Source organism: Bufo bufo, chromosome 5, assembly GCF_905171765.1.
Source record: "Bufo bufo chromosome 5, aBufBuf1.1, whole genome shotgun sequence".
Classification (NCBI taxonomy): Eukaryota; Metazoa; Chordata; class Amphibia; order Anura; family Bufonidae; genus Bufo; species Bufo bufo.
Genome location: NC_053393.1, coordinates 400,666,355 through 400,683,124, shown reverse-complemented (window position 1 = coordinate 400,683,124; position 16,770 = coordinate 400,666,355). Strand labels below are relative to the sequence as shown.

Sequence of the window (16,770 nt, the reverse complement as noted above, 5' to 3'; positions counted from 1 at the left end):
GCATTACTATTAATGGGGGGTACTAATGGGGGCAATAATATTACTGAGGGCACTAATATGGACAGTATTAATTCTGGGTGCGCTAATGGGGTATTACTATTATTGGGGGCACTAATGGGGGCATTATTAATTCTGGGTGGCAGTAATGGGGACATAAATATTATTGTGAGCCACAGTATGATAGCAATTTAACACCTTTTGGGGTATGGCTTTACTTGGCCGGTATTTTTTGTTGGGAAAGGTGGCAACCCTAGCCGAGAGCCTGCAGGTATTATTATTTTTTCACTCCTTCACAAATGTCCTATCCTTGTCCGACCGCAATAGGATTTTGAAAACTGCAGCATGTCAGTTGTGTCGATGTGCAGTACAGATTTCACCCTTTGCAACGCATAAGGTGAGATCTGGGGAAAATCGGCAAGAAAATCCACATAAACTACACAGTGCGGCGTGCATGTACCTTTAGGCTAGGTCTACACGACGACATTTGTCGCACTAATGTTGCGCGACAATTTTTATAATGGCAGTCTATGGTGTCGCACTGCAACATGCGACATGCTGCGACTGCGACGTGACAGTCGCAGAAAATCCATTCGAGATGGATTTTTCTGCGACTGTCGCGTTGCAGTCGCAGCATGTCGCATGTTGCAGTGCGACACCATGGACTGCCATTATAAAAATTGTCGCTCGACAAATGTTGCAGTGTAGTTGTGCCCTTACCCAACTACACATAGTTATCAAAAGTAATGAAGTGGAAAATGGTGGTCTCACAGCAACCAATCAGATCCCAGCTCTCATTTCTGTAACGTGCTATGGTGCATAAAAGCAGCGGCCTGATTGGCTCCTGTGTACTACTAGTCATTGCACTAGTTCTGAGAAGTCTTGCTCACTTCCCGTTACTTCCTGGGTGTGTCTGTACATAGACCCGCATCACTTCTCTGGTGCAGGAGAGAGCATCCTACACAGCGCTGGCACAGCTCCTCACCCTCTGTTTCCATGCCAACTTACAACTTCCTGTCAGCGGTGCCCATATTGCTCCATCCCATTGGAAAGAGCCACCTGCCCTGTCACAACTACATGTGAGGGGAGGCAGGCTCCTCGGTCAGGAAGCATTGCTGTGAGGGAGTAAAGATGTCTACAGAGGAGGAGAACACCTACCAGGGAGACATGGAGGAGACCGACGATGTTCTGGCTGAAGGTAGTGACAGACGTTGTATGTAGTGCACGTGAAAGAAACGCCCTGTGTGAACGACTGCTGGGTGTGTAGGCGGTAACAGACCTTTCCCCTCACCTGATGCAGGGAATGTGTGTCAGACATGGTGAGGACAGCTCTTCTCATGGTGCATGGACCCACAGAGGAGTTATACAGTTATTCAATTATAATGGAGGAGGTATGACTTCTAGTAGGTTATGGATGTGTTCAGACTGTGTTGTTGAAACTGCTTCTGGTTTTTGGGGCGGTTGCAGCTCTTACAGGTAAGGACTCATGCACACGGACAGGAACGTGCAGGACGGACACACGGATGTGGACAGCGCGCGGATAGCCTCCATGTGCTGTCTACATTTACCCCCTCCCATAGAAATGAATGGGTCGGCGTCCAAACCACAACTACAGTTGTGTGCATGAGGCCTAAAGGTGTTTTCCAGGATGAGAGAAAAATATTTTAAAAATGGGCCAGAATAGAGGCATTCCACGCCCTCGCCGATCTGCCGCCATTTCTGACGATGCTGCTCTCCGCACACGGCAAATAGCTGGAATTGCTGCTCCGCAAGTCACTGGAAACCTGGGGGAGATTTATCAAACTGGTGTGAAGTGGACCTGGCGTAGTTGCCTATGGCAACCAATCAGATTCCAGCTTTAATTTTTTCACAGCTCCCTCCTGAAAGAAAAACGGAGGTGATATGAGCTTCACGTGTAAGGCTGAAGGGACACTTGTGGGGGTTTGACTTGTGACATGATAGACCGTCAGGTAAGGCTTCGTGTGGCGGAGAACAGCCTGCTGGAATTCTCTGGATCTGGCACTGCCGGGTGCAACCAGAATGCCCGCCAGCTCCCTGGGGTTCGGCAGAGAATTGGCTGTACGCCAACCACTGCATGCTGCGGTTTGTGTCTGGTCGATTCTCTGCCGGATTGTAGTGCCGTCAGTGTGAAAGCAGCCTAAGGGGTTAAAATCTCTGATGCTGTCGGAGGAAAATGAAGTTCCCCTATTCTTAATTTCGGATTGACTCTCTTTGAGCTCCGTCCTAAATTAGACGGGTAGCAGAACCTTTAGGGTACGTCCACATGCGGCAGAAAATACTACTGCAAAAATGACAATGAAAAACGCAATGAAAAAAAACCTTATGCATAATATACAATGTTTGTCATAGAAATGGCGGTTGATTTTTACCTCGTCTGTTGCACAGAGTGAAATACCATTCATTTCAGTCATGGGGGATGGTACCCCATAGCGGCGTTCTGGTTATAAGAAGTTAGTCGCTATACACAGGATGGGGGACGACGACTATTAGATGGGGGTGGGGGTGGTCCCTTTAAAGCATTTCAGCTCCAGCTTGTCGGATATCCAGTATCTCCAACCATATTCTCTGCATCGTGTACTGGTCCTGGAAGAACCTACTGACCCCCATGACGGCGTCTTTTTTCACTCTGACCTGTCAGTCTATTTAAGGGCTTGTTCACACGAACGTACCGTGTTTTGCGGTCCGTGTGCCTTCCGCAATTCACGGAACGGAATGGACGGCCCATTATAGAAATGCCTATTCCTGTCCACAAAACGGACAAGAATAGGACATGATCTATCCTTTTTGCGTGGCCACGGAACGGAGCAACGGATGCGGACAACACACGGAGTGCTATCCGCATCTTTTGCAGCCCCGTTGAAGTGAACGGGTCCGCACCCGAGCCGCAAAAAAATGCGGCTCGGATGCAAAACCAAACCACGTCGTGTGAATGAGCCCTAGGGTAGATCTGTGAGGTCCATTTAGGGGTATGTTCATACACACTGGATTTGCCTAAGGCAGTACCACTGTTTTGTTTTAGTTTTTTTTTTAAAGGAGGCGCAAAAGAAAATTGAGGCTGAAATTCATTTCGGTTGTGAATGTGACAGGATCTGCGCATGGATTAGCCGGACTGCGCAGTATCACACGTTATCGATGTGGGCTACGGATTGGGGCAATTAAAGGGTCTCTACCTTTTCAAATATACTTTTCATATGTCAGAGATGTATAAAAAGTGTAGATAGGCGAGGGTCTGAGCACTTAGAACGAAGGGACAGAAGTGCGTGCATATTGCGTTCAATTAGGCTGTTACTTTTTGTTCCAATTTGGTTTCAACTGTGACTCACAAGGGCGTGTTCACTTGTAGCAGTTGATCCGCTGTAAAAACCATTGGAAAAACTGTATACATTTTGTGCTTTTTACAGATGAAACATTAAGCAGGGGCCAGGTGGCCAAAAACCGCACTGAGCAGCGTACCACGCGGTTTTCAAATTGGCCATGCAGTTTTGTGGGTTTGTGCCAACCTCTTAGGCCCCTTGCAGACGAGCGTGAGCGGATTAGGTCCGGATGCGTTCAGTGAAAAATGCGCGATTTCGCAAGAAAGTTAATTCAGTTTTATTATTTGATTGCGTTCAGTTTTTTATTGCGCCGGTGCAATGTGATTTAATGTGTTTTTCACGCGCGTGATAAAAAACCTGAAGGTATAGAAACAACATCTCTTAGCAACCATCCATGAAAAACGCACTTGCTTGTGGATGTGAGGCGATTTTGAGCCCCATTCACTTCTATGGGGGAAGCGTTGCGTGAAAAACGCAGACTATAGAACATGCTGCGATTTTTTTTTTATTTTTTTTTTCACGGAACGCACAAGTGATGCGTGAAAACAATCGCCCATGTACACAGCCCCATTGAAATGAATGGGTCCAGATTCCGTGCGGGCGCAATGCGTTTGCATCACGCGTTGCACCTGCGTGGAATACTCGCTCTTCTGCAAGGGGCCTTAAGGATGACCGCCATACATGTATGGCGGTGAAAGTCTAGGGTTTAAACATGGCGCCAGCTCAGCAGCTGAACAGGTGTGATAGATTCTTGGTTTCTGCCGTTTTAGACAGAAGACACCCAGAGGCAATGTCTGTGATCAACGGTATTACCGATTATGGACATTTAACCCCTCAGATGCTGTGGTCAGTTGTGCCCACGGCCTCTGAGTGGTGGAGGCCAGAACAGCTACCTCATGCTGAGATCAAGCGTGCTGTCTTTTTGAAGGATCTAAGGCTTGCCACAATAATGTTCCTATGATAGACTGCATTGGTAATTTATCGCCACATCCTAAAATGCCCAAACTATTAAAATATGAATGTTTTTATCCCGTACAGTGAAGGCCGTAATGGGGGGGAAAAAAATCAAAATGGTCAATTTGCCATTTTTTTTTTCCGTCTCCTTGCCTCCTAAATTAAATTGAATAAAAAGTTATCAAAAAGTCAAACCCCAAAATGGCATCAATAAAAACCTGCAGGTAATGAGCCCTCACCTACCTCCTGTAGACGTACATATTATGTATATTTTAAATACACAAGAAAAACTAGATAAATGTGGTGTCTCTGTAATCACACTGAAGGGAACAGGTCAGTTTTACCTCCTAGGGAACGCTGTGTTAATGAAACCCATAAAACTATTGTGAAATTGCGTTTCTTTATTTTTCCCAATTCCACCCCGTTTGGAATTAGTTTCTAGCCTACCACTACACCATGTGCAATATAGGGTGGTGCCAATAGAAAGTACGAGTCCCGCAAAAATCAAGCCCTCACATGGCTGTGAACGGAAAAAATACAAACGTTTTGTCTCCTGGAAGACGGGGAGTAAAAAACAAAAATGGAAAATGGCTGCGTCATGAAGGGGTTAAACTTGCATGATTGGTGGAGGTCTGACTGGATCACGAGAATGAAGGTCCTGTGGCTCACCATATGAATGGAGGGGCGATCAAGCATGGATGCTGCCACGCCATTCATCTCTGCTTTTCTTCAGCAGTCCCATAGAGATGAATGGAGGACCCCTGTTCTTGGGATCATGGAGGTCCCAGCAGTCGGACGTTTACCGATAAGACATGTATCTCTTATTCTGTGGATAAGGCTTCATGCACACGACCGTTGTGTTCCCTTCCGCAAAATAAGGTTCCGTGATCCGTTTCCGTGTGTCTTCCTTTATTTTTGGAGGATCACCAGACATGAAGGAAAGTAAAAAAAATCTAAGACAGGTTTGCCATGCAAATGATAGGAAAAAAACGGATGCGGATGACAATCTTGTGTCCCACCGTGTTTTTTTGCAGTCCCATTGATTTGAATGGGTCCGCGAACCGTTTTCCACGAAAAAAATAGGACAGGTTATATTTTTTTGACGGACTGGAACCACGGATCACGGACGCGGATGACAAACGGTGCATTAGCTGAGTTTTCAACTGACCCATTGAAAGTCAATGGGTCCGCAGAAAATCACGAAAAACAGAACAATGGACACGGAATAAAACCAACGGTCGTGTGCATGAGGCCTAAAGAAGAAGTTTAAAACATTAAAGGAGTTGTCAGGGCTTTATCCACAGGATACGTCATCAATATCAGATCGGCGGGGGTCCGACACCTGGCACCCCCGCCGATCAGCTGTATGAGGAGACAGTGCGCGCAGTGCACACGTGCCATCTCCTGTCTCTCTTCCTCCTCAACGCTACTGTCTATAGCAAAGTAGCAGCGAACAGGAAGAGGGACGGCACGTGCACACTGCGCGAGCCGTCTCCTCATACAGCTGATCGGCGGGGGTGCAGGGTGTCGGACCCCTGCCGTTCTGATATTGATGGCCTATCCTGAGGATAGGTTGTCAATATTAAAAGCCCGGAAAACCCCATTAAGACGCACAAAACGTTTAACCGTTAACGTGCACGCACCGTTTACAAGTGAGCAACAGTGACCTCATTTAATATTATGGAGTTGCGGCTTCTGTGCCGTTTTACTTGTTTTTTTCTTCGGTTCAGTAGCCACTATGTAGAAGTTTACATTAATAGCTTGCGGTATGTTGTGTTGAGCGCTCGCAGCACACTTAGGGTGTGGTACACGATAACAAGTGTTCTTGAAACCGCTGTGGTTTTGTTATGTGCTCATCTCGGACACAGAAGTTTCTTATCCTTCTGCTAGAAGACAGTCAAGTGTTGTAGGCCCTTTTTAAATATTTTTGTGGTTTCTGCAACATTTGAACCCATCAATTACAGTTTTATTGTTCGAAAAAATCTTGGTGTGTGTGATAAAACACTGAGTCAGGCACAGGCTTCATTTACATTGGTGCCTGTCAGGCAGCGATGACACGGCTCCCACTGTCTTCCCTAGGAATTAATTATAATAATCCTGGTGGGCTAGGGCAGTCAATGGGTTAAAGGGGTTTTCTGTGATTTCCTCTGGATAGGTCATCAATATCAGATCGGCGGGGTTCCGACACCTGGCATCCCCACTGATCAGCTGGTTGAAGAGACGGTGGGGGTACAGGGTATCGGACCCCCGCCGATCTGATATTGATGACCTATCCTGATGATAAGTCTTTAATATTAAAATCCTGGGGAGGGGGGCATGGTTCATTCTTCTGTGTGTGGGGGCACGAAGGGGGCATAAATACTTTGTTGGGGCACTAAGTGGGCATAACTACTGTGTGTGTGCACTCAGGGCATATGACTACTGTGTGTGTGTGTGTGTGCACTCAGGGCATATGACTACTGTGTGTGTGTGTGCACTCAGGGCATATGACTACTGTGTGTGTGTGCACTCAGGGCATATGACTACTGTGTGTGTGTGCACTCAGGGCATATGACTACTGTGTGTGTGTGCACTCAGGGCATATGACTACTGTGTGTGTGTGCACTCAGGGCATATGACTACTGTGTGTGTGTGTGTGTGCACTCAGGGCATATGACTACTGTGTGTGTGTGTGTGTGCACTCAGGGCATATGACTACTGTGTGTGTGTGTGTGCACTCAGGGCATATGACTACTGTGTGTGTGTGTGTGTGCACTCAGGGCATATGACTACTGTGTGTGTGTGTGTGTGTGTGTGCACTCAGGGCATATGACTACTGTGTGTGTGTGTGTGTGTGCACTCAGGGCATATGACTACTGTGTGTGTGTGTGTGCACTCAGGGCATATGACTACTGTGTGTGTGTGTGCACTCAGGGCATATGACTACTGTGTGTGTGTGTGCACTCAGGGCATATGACTACTGTGTGTGTGTGTGCACTCAGGGCATATGACTACTGTGTGTGTGTGTGCACTCAGGGCATATGACTACTGTGTGTGTGTGTGTGTGCACTCAGGGCATATGACTACTGTGTGTGTGTGTTTGTGCACTCAGGGCATATGACTACTGTGTGTGTGTGTTTGTGCACTCAGGGCATATGACTACTGTGTGTGTGTGTGTGTGTGTGTGCACTCAGGGCATATGACTACTGTGTGTGTGTTTGTGCACTCAGGGCATATGACTACTGTGTGTGTGTGTGTGTGTGCACTCAGGGCATATGACTACTGTGTGTGTGTGTGTGTGTGCACTCAGGGCATATGACTACTGTGTGTGTGTGTGTGTGTGCACTCAGGGCATATGACTACTGTGTGTGTGTGTGTGTGTGCACTCAGGGCATATGACTACTGTGTGTGTGTGTGTGTGTGCACTCAGGGCATATGACTACTGTGTGTGTGTGTGTGTGTGTGTGCACTCAGGGCATATGACTACTGTGTGTGTGTGTGTGTGTGTGTGCACTCAGGGCATATGACTACTGTGTGTGTGTGTGCACTCAGGGCATATGACTACTGTGTGTGTGGCGGGCACCATGGAGTAGGGATCGACCGATATTGATATATATATATTTTTTTAGAGCAGATACCGATAATCTGAACTTTCAGACCTATAGCCGATAATTTATGCTGATATTCTGTGCATTTTTTCATTTTTGAAAGAAACTAAATTCCTACACAAATCTGCTGAAAATGAACATGTTTATTGTTAACGTGTACTTTTATTTTTTATTTTTTTGTAAATCTTTATTTTTCATTTATACTTAATATTTTTATTTCTTTGAATTTTTTTTTTACTAACTTTTAGCCCCCTTAGGGGCTAAAACCCTTGTCCTATTCACCCTGATAGATCTCTATCAGGATGAATATCAGGGTGAATAGGATCTGACACTCTCCAGACTGCCCTGTGCATAGTACACACAGCAGCAGGGAGCTGACCATGGCAGCCAGGGCTTCAGTAGCGTCCTGGCTGCCATGGTAACCGATCGGAGCCCCATGATTACACTGCTGGGGCTCAGATCAGAAGCTGCCACTGCCACCAATGAGGAGGAGGAGGGGACCCTGGGGCCACTTCCACCAATGATTAATACTGGGGGGCTTGGGTGGGGGGGGGGGGGGGGGCGCACTGCGCCACCAATGTTTTTAATACTAGGGTTGGTTGGGGACGCACTGCGCCACCAATGAAGATAACTCGCCCATTAATTCATATACAGGAGGCGGGTGCTGGCTGCAGAATCATATATCTATGAGCGGTAACTGCGATCCGCGGCATTTAACCCCTCAGGTGTTTCAGGGGTTAACTGCCGCGGATCGCAGCTACTTGTCATAGAGGTCGGGTGCGGCTATATGATTCTGCAGCCAGCTCCCGGCTCCTGTTGAATTTGAATGAGTTAGTTAACATAATTGGTGGCGCGGTGGCCACAGCTCCTCCCCTCCTCTTCTCCTCTTCTCCTCTCTGCTCTTATTGGTGGCAGCGGCACAGGGGGGAGGGAGACACTGCTTCCTTCTCCCCTGTGCTGCTGAGGGAACACAGAGCGCGCTGAGAGCAGCACAATCCTTGTTCCCGATTCGTTATCGGCAAAATAGATGCCGATACCGATAACTTTGAAAATCCTGAATATCGGCCGATAATATCGGTAAAACCGATAATCAATCGATCCCTAGTATGGAGGCATGACTACTGTGTGTGGCGGGCACTATGGGGGCATGACTACTGTGTGGGCGCATTATAGAGGCATGACGGCTGTATGGTAGGTATTGGGGCAAAGTTAGAAGCGTGGCTTAGTGTCAAAGTTTAGTGTTGCGTCACATGCCTCTAATAATGTCTCTCCTTGGCCTTTTGAAAAAGAAATAGGCGGTAAGGCTTCTGTGCTGTGCTGCCACACAACTTAGAGGGAACCCTGCCGGCGATAAACCTTTGTGGTTGCTTATAGATGGTGTCCGTCAGATATGACGAGCTCACCTACCAAAACATTCCCACAAGATTTGTATTTCCTTGTCTAAGGCCTATTTCAGATGGTCAATCTGAGTTTGTCTGTGTTCTGGATGATGAACCTGGACTATAAACAGATGAAGTCTGTGAATGGTCTGTTTTTCCACACAGACCTCTTCATTTGGGTCTGACAACTATAGACCATGCTGCAATCTTTTTGGCACAGACCATAGCAGAAAATTGCCCATGTGAGTGTACCCATGACCATTCTAAACTCGGACAGCAGTCAGATGGAAATATCATCTGTCTCAAACCGGTGTTAGCTGACTGAGCGCACTAGAGAAGCGGCGGCAGGTTTAAGTGTTAAGGTCTGTTTCACATGAGCAAGTGTGTGAGCGTGATTCTCTGTTCTGGACTTGAAGGAGCGCACGGCATTATACTGATTTATAATGCTGTGTGCCTCTGCCTGACCTTACTGCTACTGAATCATACTGACATAAAGCTGTCAGTATGAGCCTGTCGCAGTAAGGTCAAGCAGAGACACACGGCATTATAAATCAGTATAATGCCGTGCGCTCCTGCAAGTCCAGAATGGAGGATCACACTGAGGCCTCATGCACACAAACGTATTTTGTTTCCGTGTCCATTCCGTGTTTTTTTTTTTTTTTTTTTGCGCAATGGGTCCACAAAAAATGCGGACAGCACATTGTGTGCTATGCCTTATGTCCGTTCCGTAGCCCCACAAAAAAAATAGAACCTGTCCTATTCTTGTCTGTTTTAGCATTGTTACAATGGATCCCCCCAAAAAAACGGATGGCATACGGATGTCATCAGTGTTTATTTATTTTTCTTTTTTTCGCGGACCGCAAAACACATACGTTCATGTGCATGCAGCCTTACACGCGGAGCGTGATTCCCGCAATGGACTCGCTCATGTGAAACAGCCCTAATGCAGATAGAATGGAAGCACCCTGGTGATAAGAAACCGCTATCCTCTCACATTGCAGAGTCTCCATGTTCTCCTAGGTGAAGCAGCTTCAACATGCAGGTAATCACTGTATACACTTGCCTACTATATATCTGCACTCCGATACAGGGATATACAAAGCAGTGTGGGGGAGGGGCCAGGAGGGATTTGATTGGTGATGATGTCATCCTGTAGCTCCCAGGAAGAGACTGAGTTCCTACATTAGAGCAAGGAGTCAGACTTGAGATCACATGACCGGTTCCCATAATGGAAAGGTTCAAAATGTATGGACGCAACTGGTTATGGTGTAACAAGTTACACGGCTAGAGTGATGGTGAGTTGGCAATATGTCAAGTAAAAACCCGGAGTGCTTCTTTAATTGTGGGACAACCCCTGTAAGTGAGGGGTTGTCTGTAGAGGCAGTTTTATCCACTGCTCACAGTGGCATGCTTGTGGGCGGTAATTTATCAAACAGCGCAGCCGCTTCCTGCACAGTGTCAAGGAAGTAAGCATTAGCCGGGATGCAGAGGCAATTCTACACAAGCTAAAACGGAAGGGATTTCGCAGTACTCGGATCCCTCACTGTTACCCCTTTCAAGCACATTGTACACTCTGTACTAGGCTGCAGCACATGCCGAGCAGACGTTAACATTGGACGCCACCGGCTGTGTCAACCCTTTCAGTTGCTATCATTGAGATGCCGGTGACATTCTCTGATCTAGTGTGAAAGCACAAAAGAGGGCGCTCTTTGTCACCTGGGTAACAGGGGTTTTCAAGTTCGGTAACAGGTTGACAAATTATGTGCAAGTAAATAAAGTGAACACCGGGGATAAGGGGATTTATATCACTAAATTACGTAAGGCTTCATTCACATCTCCGTTCTGAGATCTGGCACAGAGCAGCCTGCTGGATCTCACAGGATCCGTTGCCTAATCCTTTACTTCACTGCTGGATCCCCATCGACTGCAATGAGGTCCGGCGGTGATCCGGCCGATTTCAGGCATAAGTGCCAGATTGCTGAAACTAAGATGTGAACGCAGCCTAATGCCTCATTAACACGTCAGTGTTTTGGTTCGTGATTTCCATCAGTGATTTTGAGCCAAAACCAGGTGCGGCTCTATACACAGGTGCAGATCTTTCCCTTATACCTTATGTCTAGCTCACAATCACTGATGGAAATCGTGTGAATGAGGCTTAAATTGCATTTTTAGGAGGGATTTGGAAATGTTTGTCTATTTACAACTTTCCAGGATTTGCCATGAATGACTAAGGCAAGGGCGACACCTGTCACGGGCAGGATCGTTGAGCAGTGGTGATCCCATAGAAATGAATGGGATTGCCTTAGTCACGCCTGCTGCTCTGAGCCACAGACAGCAGAACAGAGTGGTGGTCTGCATTTTGCTGTCTGTGGCTGAGCGTGGCAGGTGCAATGACTTTAGTGCATCATGCCTATAAGCGCTGGACTACCGATTGCAAATGGAGAAGCAGGGAGCTGACATTCTGCAGTCTTTTGTGGGGTAGTTGCTTAATAGGGAATATCTGTGAGATGGCATTTAGGAGGGCATCATTGTGAGGGAGCCACTTAAGGGGACATTACTCTTTGTGGGGAACCACTTGAGGGGGCACCACTTTGAGGGAACACTTAAGGGACATCACTGTTTGGGAGCCACGTAAGAGGACAGCATACTTTGTGGGGACAGAATACTGTGAGGGGGCACTTAAAAGGACATCATATTGTTTGGGGGGCCTTTATAGGGGTCATCACTGTGAGGGGCCACTTAAGAGGGCATCACTTGCAGGGGGCACTTAAAGGGGCTTTACTGTATGTGAGACCCTTTTAAGGAGACATCATACTGTGTGCAGGCACTTAGAGGAGATCACTTTGTGTGGGGCCATTTAATGGGGTCTCATTCTGTGCTGGGGCAATTAAGGGTTCATCCTGCTGTGTGGGGGGTACTTAGAAGAATCACACTGCATGGAGGGCACTAAGGGGCATCATGCTGCTGTGTGGGGGGCACTCTCATACTAATTAAAACTTCCCTGGTGTGGCCCTTTCGATAGGGATGGGGGGGGGGGGGTAGGGATAACTGGCTGTGTAAACATGCCAACGTTTTTTGGCTGATCACATCTTTTATGGGCCTAAATGGAACCCCTCCTCCTTTCTGTGCCTCCTGCACTCATCACTCACTCTCAGGCTGGGTTTACATGTTCAGGTTTTATTATGCAGTGTTTGAAGCTAAAGCCAGGAGTGGAAATACATGCCTGCTTGTCGGAGGTGGGAGCTGTATTTACATGCAGCAGTCCTCTCCATTATATGAGGACTATGATCTGCTGCCCAGAAATGATAACTTAGGTGACTGCAGCAGTGGTACTGTCACTAACGAATGATTGTTTGGTCATTCATTGGGCGATCGGTGACACCTTTAAACAGGGCAGTTATTGGGAACAAATGTTCCTAGGAACACTGCTTCCCTATAATTGCCCCGATCATTTTCCAGTGTAAAGTGGTCTTAAGACTCAGCCTTTCCTTTATATGCCTCCTCAGATCACGATCCAGTTCTGGCTCTGGCATTAAAAAACCTGAACATGGGAACCCAGCCTCAATGCACTTCTAAAAGCTGTTTTGAGAGACGAGATGTATGATCAGGTTACATGCTCTCCATTGAAGTCGATAGGGAGGGGGTGGAGGAAGCAGTTATAGAATGAGATAGTTACAGAGATGCGGCTGCTGATCCTAGTAAGTACTACCTCACCTGAGTGATGGATTCACAGCTACACTGCTCAGTGTCCCTGTATAACATCCTCCACACTGATGACGTGTCTGTGTGCAGGATAGATATAGGGGAGCAGGATCCCCCTTCTGCTATGATATGCAGACACAGAACACATACAGATCATCTCTGTCCTTCCTGAACTGAGCTCAGAGTGAATGGACAATTACAGATGGAGCTGCAGAGGGAAACCCACCTGATGACTGCAGGAGGCACAGTGGCTGGAAATAGTGCTATTCCTCATCTGTACACACTACAGCCTAAACTAAACTGGCATATTTTCAGCAGTGACTATTTGCCAGTCTCCTGTAAATCTGTGACCGGTGAGGCACTTGGCTGCAGATGATGCAAACACAGTTGAGGTCATTTGGCGTAAAGTAGAACTGGCTTAGTTGCCCATAGCAACCAGATTCCACCTTTCATTTTTGACAGCTCCTTGAAAGGTGAAATCTGATTGGTTGCTATGGGCAACTAAGCGAGTTCTACTTTATGCCAGTTTGATAAATGACCCCCAAGTCTCTCCTGTGTATAGGACAGCAGCATATAACTTCTTCATGAGTCTCTTGTTTCGTCCCCTACCTTCTTATTCACTCCTTTTTAGTTCACACATTTAACTGCTTCTTCTGATGCTGTACTGAAACTTGATTGCCTATCGGTATATAAGAGGACTAGTCGATGAAATATTGCATTGTTCTATATCTAGTGAGAATGGAATACTTTAATTTTATGTTTCTTGCTGAAAATGGACAACCACTTTAAGGCACATCTTTGAGACAAACCTGTGCGATTGCTCTCCTTTATCTAAGGCTACTTTCACACTCGCGTTTAGTGTGGATCCGTCATGGATCTGCACAGACCGATCCGTTCAGATAATACAACCATCTGCATCCGATCAGAACGGATCCGTTTGTATTATCTTTAACGTATCTTGAACACCATTGAAAGTCAATGGGGGACGGATCCGTTTTCTATTGTCAGTAAAAACGGATCCATCCCAATTGACTTACATTGTGTATCAGAACGGATCCGTTTTGGCTCAGTTTCGTCGCAAGCAGCATTTTGGTGTCGGTCTCCAAATCGGAATGGAGTTGGAACAGAGGTAAACTGATGCATTCTGAGCGGATCCTTTTCCATTCAGAATGCATTAGGGCGCAAATGGAAAGCCAAAACGCCAGTGTGAAAATAGCCTTAAATGTAAAATGTACTTTGTTTGCCTCCTTTTGCTGGCTGCTAGTTGTCAGATTCTGTACTTGTGCCTAATAAACCCTGATTTAGGGCTCATGCACACGACCATGCTTGGCCCAGGAAACATGATTCCTATGTCTGCCGCTTCCCAGACCGATGGTGGCTCCTCTGACCCGAACTCACTAAATCATAGTGATTAATGGTGATGCTGTGAGTTCCTATCTGACGAGGAGTCTATTATACTGCACTCACATAATGATGTACAGTACAATAGACCGCAGTCAGGTTTTACTGTTGCCACTTATCGGTATAGATGACATGTAATATTTCCCTTCCAATGTCTTACATGCCATACTATTTATGGTACATGTGTGTTTTTTTGTTTTGTACTCTTTACTATTGTGAAAGCTTGTATGTAATTTGCCGTATATTTTGGTGCCCTAGGAAATAAATTGGTTAAAGAGGTTATCCAGGAAAATATATTTATGACTTGGGCTACATGCACACGAACGATAGGGCTCAGTGCCCAATTTACGGTCCGCAATGCACGGGCACAGACCGTGGGGCAGCCGCATGCGGATCGCTGACCCATTCACTTGAATGGGGTCCGTGATCCGCATCCTACAGTCCACACCGCAAAAAAGTAGTGCATGCGCAAATTTTTAGCGATGCGGAGGCACGGCCAGAAACACCACGGAAGCACTCCGTAGTGCTTACTTGGGGTTCCGATCTGCGCCTCCGTTCCGCATCTCTGTGATTGTGGACCCATTCAAGTAAATGGGTCCGTGATGTGGAATGCACATGGACGGTGCCCGTGTATAGCGAACCTGCTGTATGCAGGCCGCAATACGGCCATGGGGGGCACACTGTCGTGTGCATGTAGCCTTATCCTCAGGATAGGTCATCATTATAAGATCTGTGGGCGTGCGACACCCGTGGTCTAGTTCAGGGGTGGCCAACCTTACAGACATAGAGACAAAAAAAAAAAAATGCATGACTACCAGGAGCCACAAGCTATACATTTACAAGTCACTGTATTTTTCGCACTATAAGATGCACCTAGGTTTTAGAGGAGAAAAATATTTTTTATCTGACTCCCAATGTCAGACCCCCAGTGCTCAGACACCCCCTGCTCAGATCAGACCCATGCTCTGATCCGACCCCCCCCCCCCCCCATGCTTGGATTCAACCCCTGTCAATGGGGTTGTGCTGCAATACCAAGCACTGCCACTATATGATGTACGATGCTCACCATGGCTCCCTGAAACAGCTGATCGGCAGGGTTCCAGGCAGGGGCGTAGCTATAGGGGGTGCAGAGGTAGCAGTCGCTACCGAGCACAGGAGGCTGAGGGGGCCCAAAGACCCTTGTGCTGTATAAAAAGACACTGGTATAATAGAAGGTGGGAGGGCTCTGTCATAGATTTTGCACTGGGGCAGATTCTTCAAGTTACACCTCTGGCTGGAGGGAAGGGGTTTGGTCAAGAATTTGACAAGGGGGGGGGGGGGGATTGGCTTTTCAGTTTTTTCCTCAGGCTGCAGGAGAGCTATGTGCTTCCCGGCCCTTGGCCACAAAGCACTGAGGGAACGGGGGCCCAAGCTGAACTCTTGCACCAGGGCCTATGAGCCTTTAGTTACCCCCCTGGTGCCAGGACTTGGACCCCCGCTGATGTGATAATGATGGCCTATCCTGAGGGTAAGCCATCATTACCCTTTCCCGGATAAGCCCTTTAAATCGTTACGTTTCTATATACACGTGACCTGAAATTTGAACGTCCTTTGAAAGTACATGCATATTTTATTTTGTCCTTAAAGTGATTCTGCACTTTGTTTAAACTGATGATCTATCTTCTGGATAGATCATCAGCATCCGCTTTTTGAGAAGGCAGCAGCGCAGCGGACTTCTCACTGTTTACCGCAGGCCCAGTGACGTCACGACTAGTATCACTGGCCTGGGCGCGGCTAAGCTCTGTTTACTTGCATGAAGCTTAGCCGCTCCCAGGCCAGTGATACTAGTCGTGACGTCACTGGGCCAGCGGTAAACAGTGAGAAGGCCGCAGTGCTGCTGGAGCGCCGCTGCCTTCTCAAACAGCTGATCGGCGAGGGTCCCAGGTGTCGGACCCCTGCCGGTCAAATGCTGATGATCTATCCAGAGGATAGATCATCAGTTTAAACAAAGTGCAGAACCCCTTTAATGCTGACCTCCATGGCTGTGGACACTGGGAACAGTACGGATCTTAAATGTCTTCCAGACAGCACACAGTCTTAGACCGGTTACATTAAATATAAATGTGCGGTTACGCCATTGTCTCTTTGTAACCTGAGGTCCGTGATTTCTTACTCCGCTGTGGTGCACATGAAATCTACTGAAGAGCTCTCAGAAATACTTGTGCTCAGGTTAGGAAAATGGAAGCAAAGCTGGCTGTGGGCTGCCGGGTAGAAGTCGCTGCTCCTCGCAGTTTGCGGTCGTTGCTAGGCACCAGCCTGGAATCTGGAGCTCATACAACTCCTCCGAGAGCTGACGCCATTGAGGATTTGAAGGCATCCCACCCCACAAAGCACAAGTGCAATTTGACATGCAAATGTATTAAGTACTTAGGCTAA

General features: G+C 47.2%; 1 protein-coding gene across 2 annotated transcripts in view; it reads left to right on the top strand.

The window, feature by feature from the left end:
- Window positions 1-923: 923 nt before the first annotated feature.
- RIPOR2 (RHO family interacting cell polarization regulator 2) overlaps window positions 924-16,770 on the top strand; it is a 163,758-nt gene continuing 147,911 nt past the window's right edge. For both annotated transcript variants that reach the window (XM_040432881.1, XM_040432880.1), the window contains exon 1: window positions 924-1,195. In XM_040432881.1, coding sequence (XP_040288815.1) covers window positions 1,129-1,195 — 67 coding nt within the window. In that variant the 5' untranslated portion in view covers window positions 924-1,128. The remainder of the gene's footprint in view (window positions 1,196-16,770) is intronic.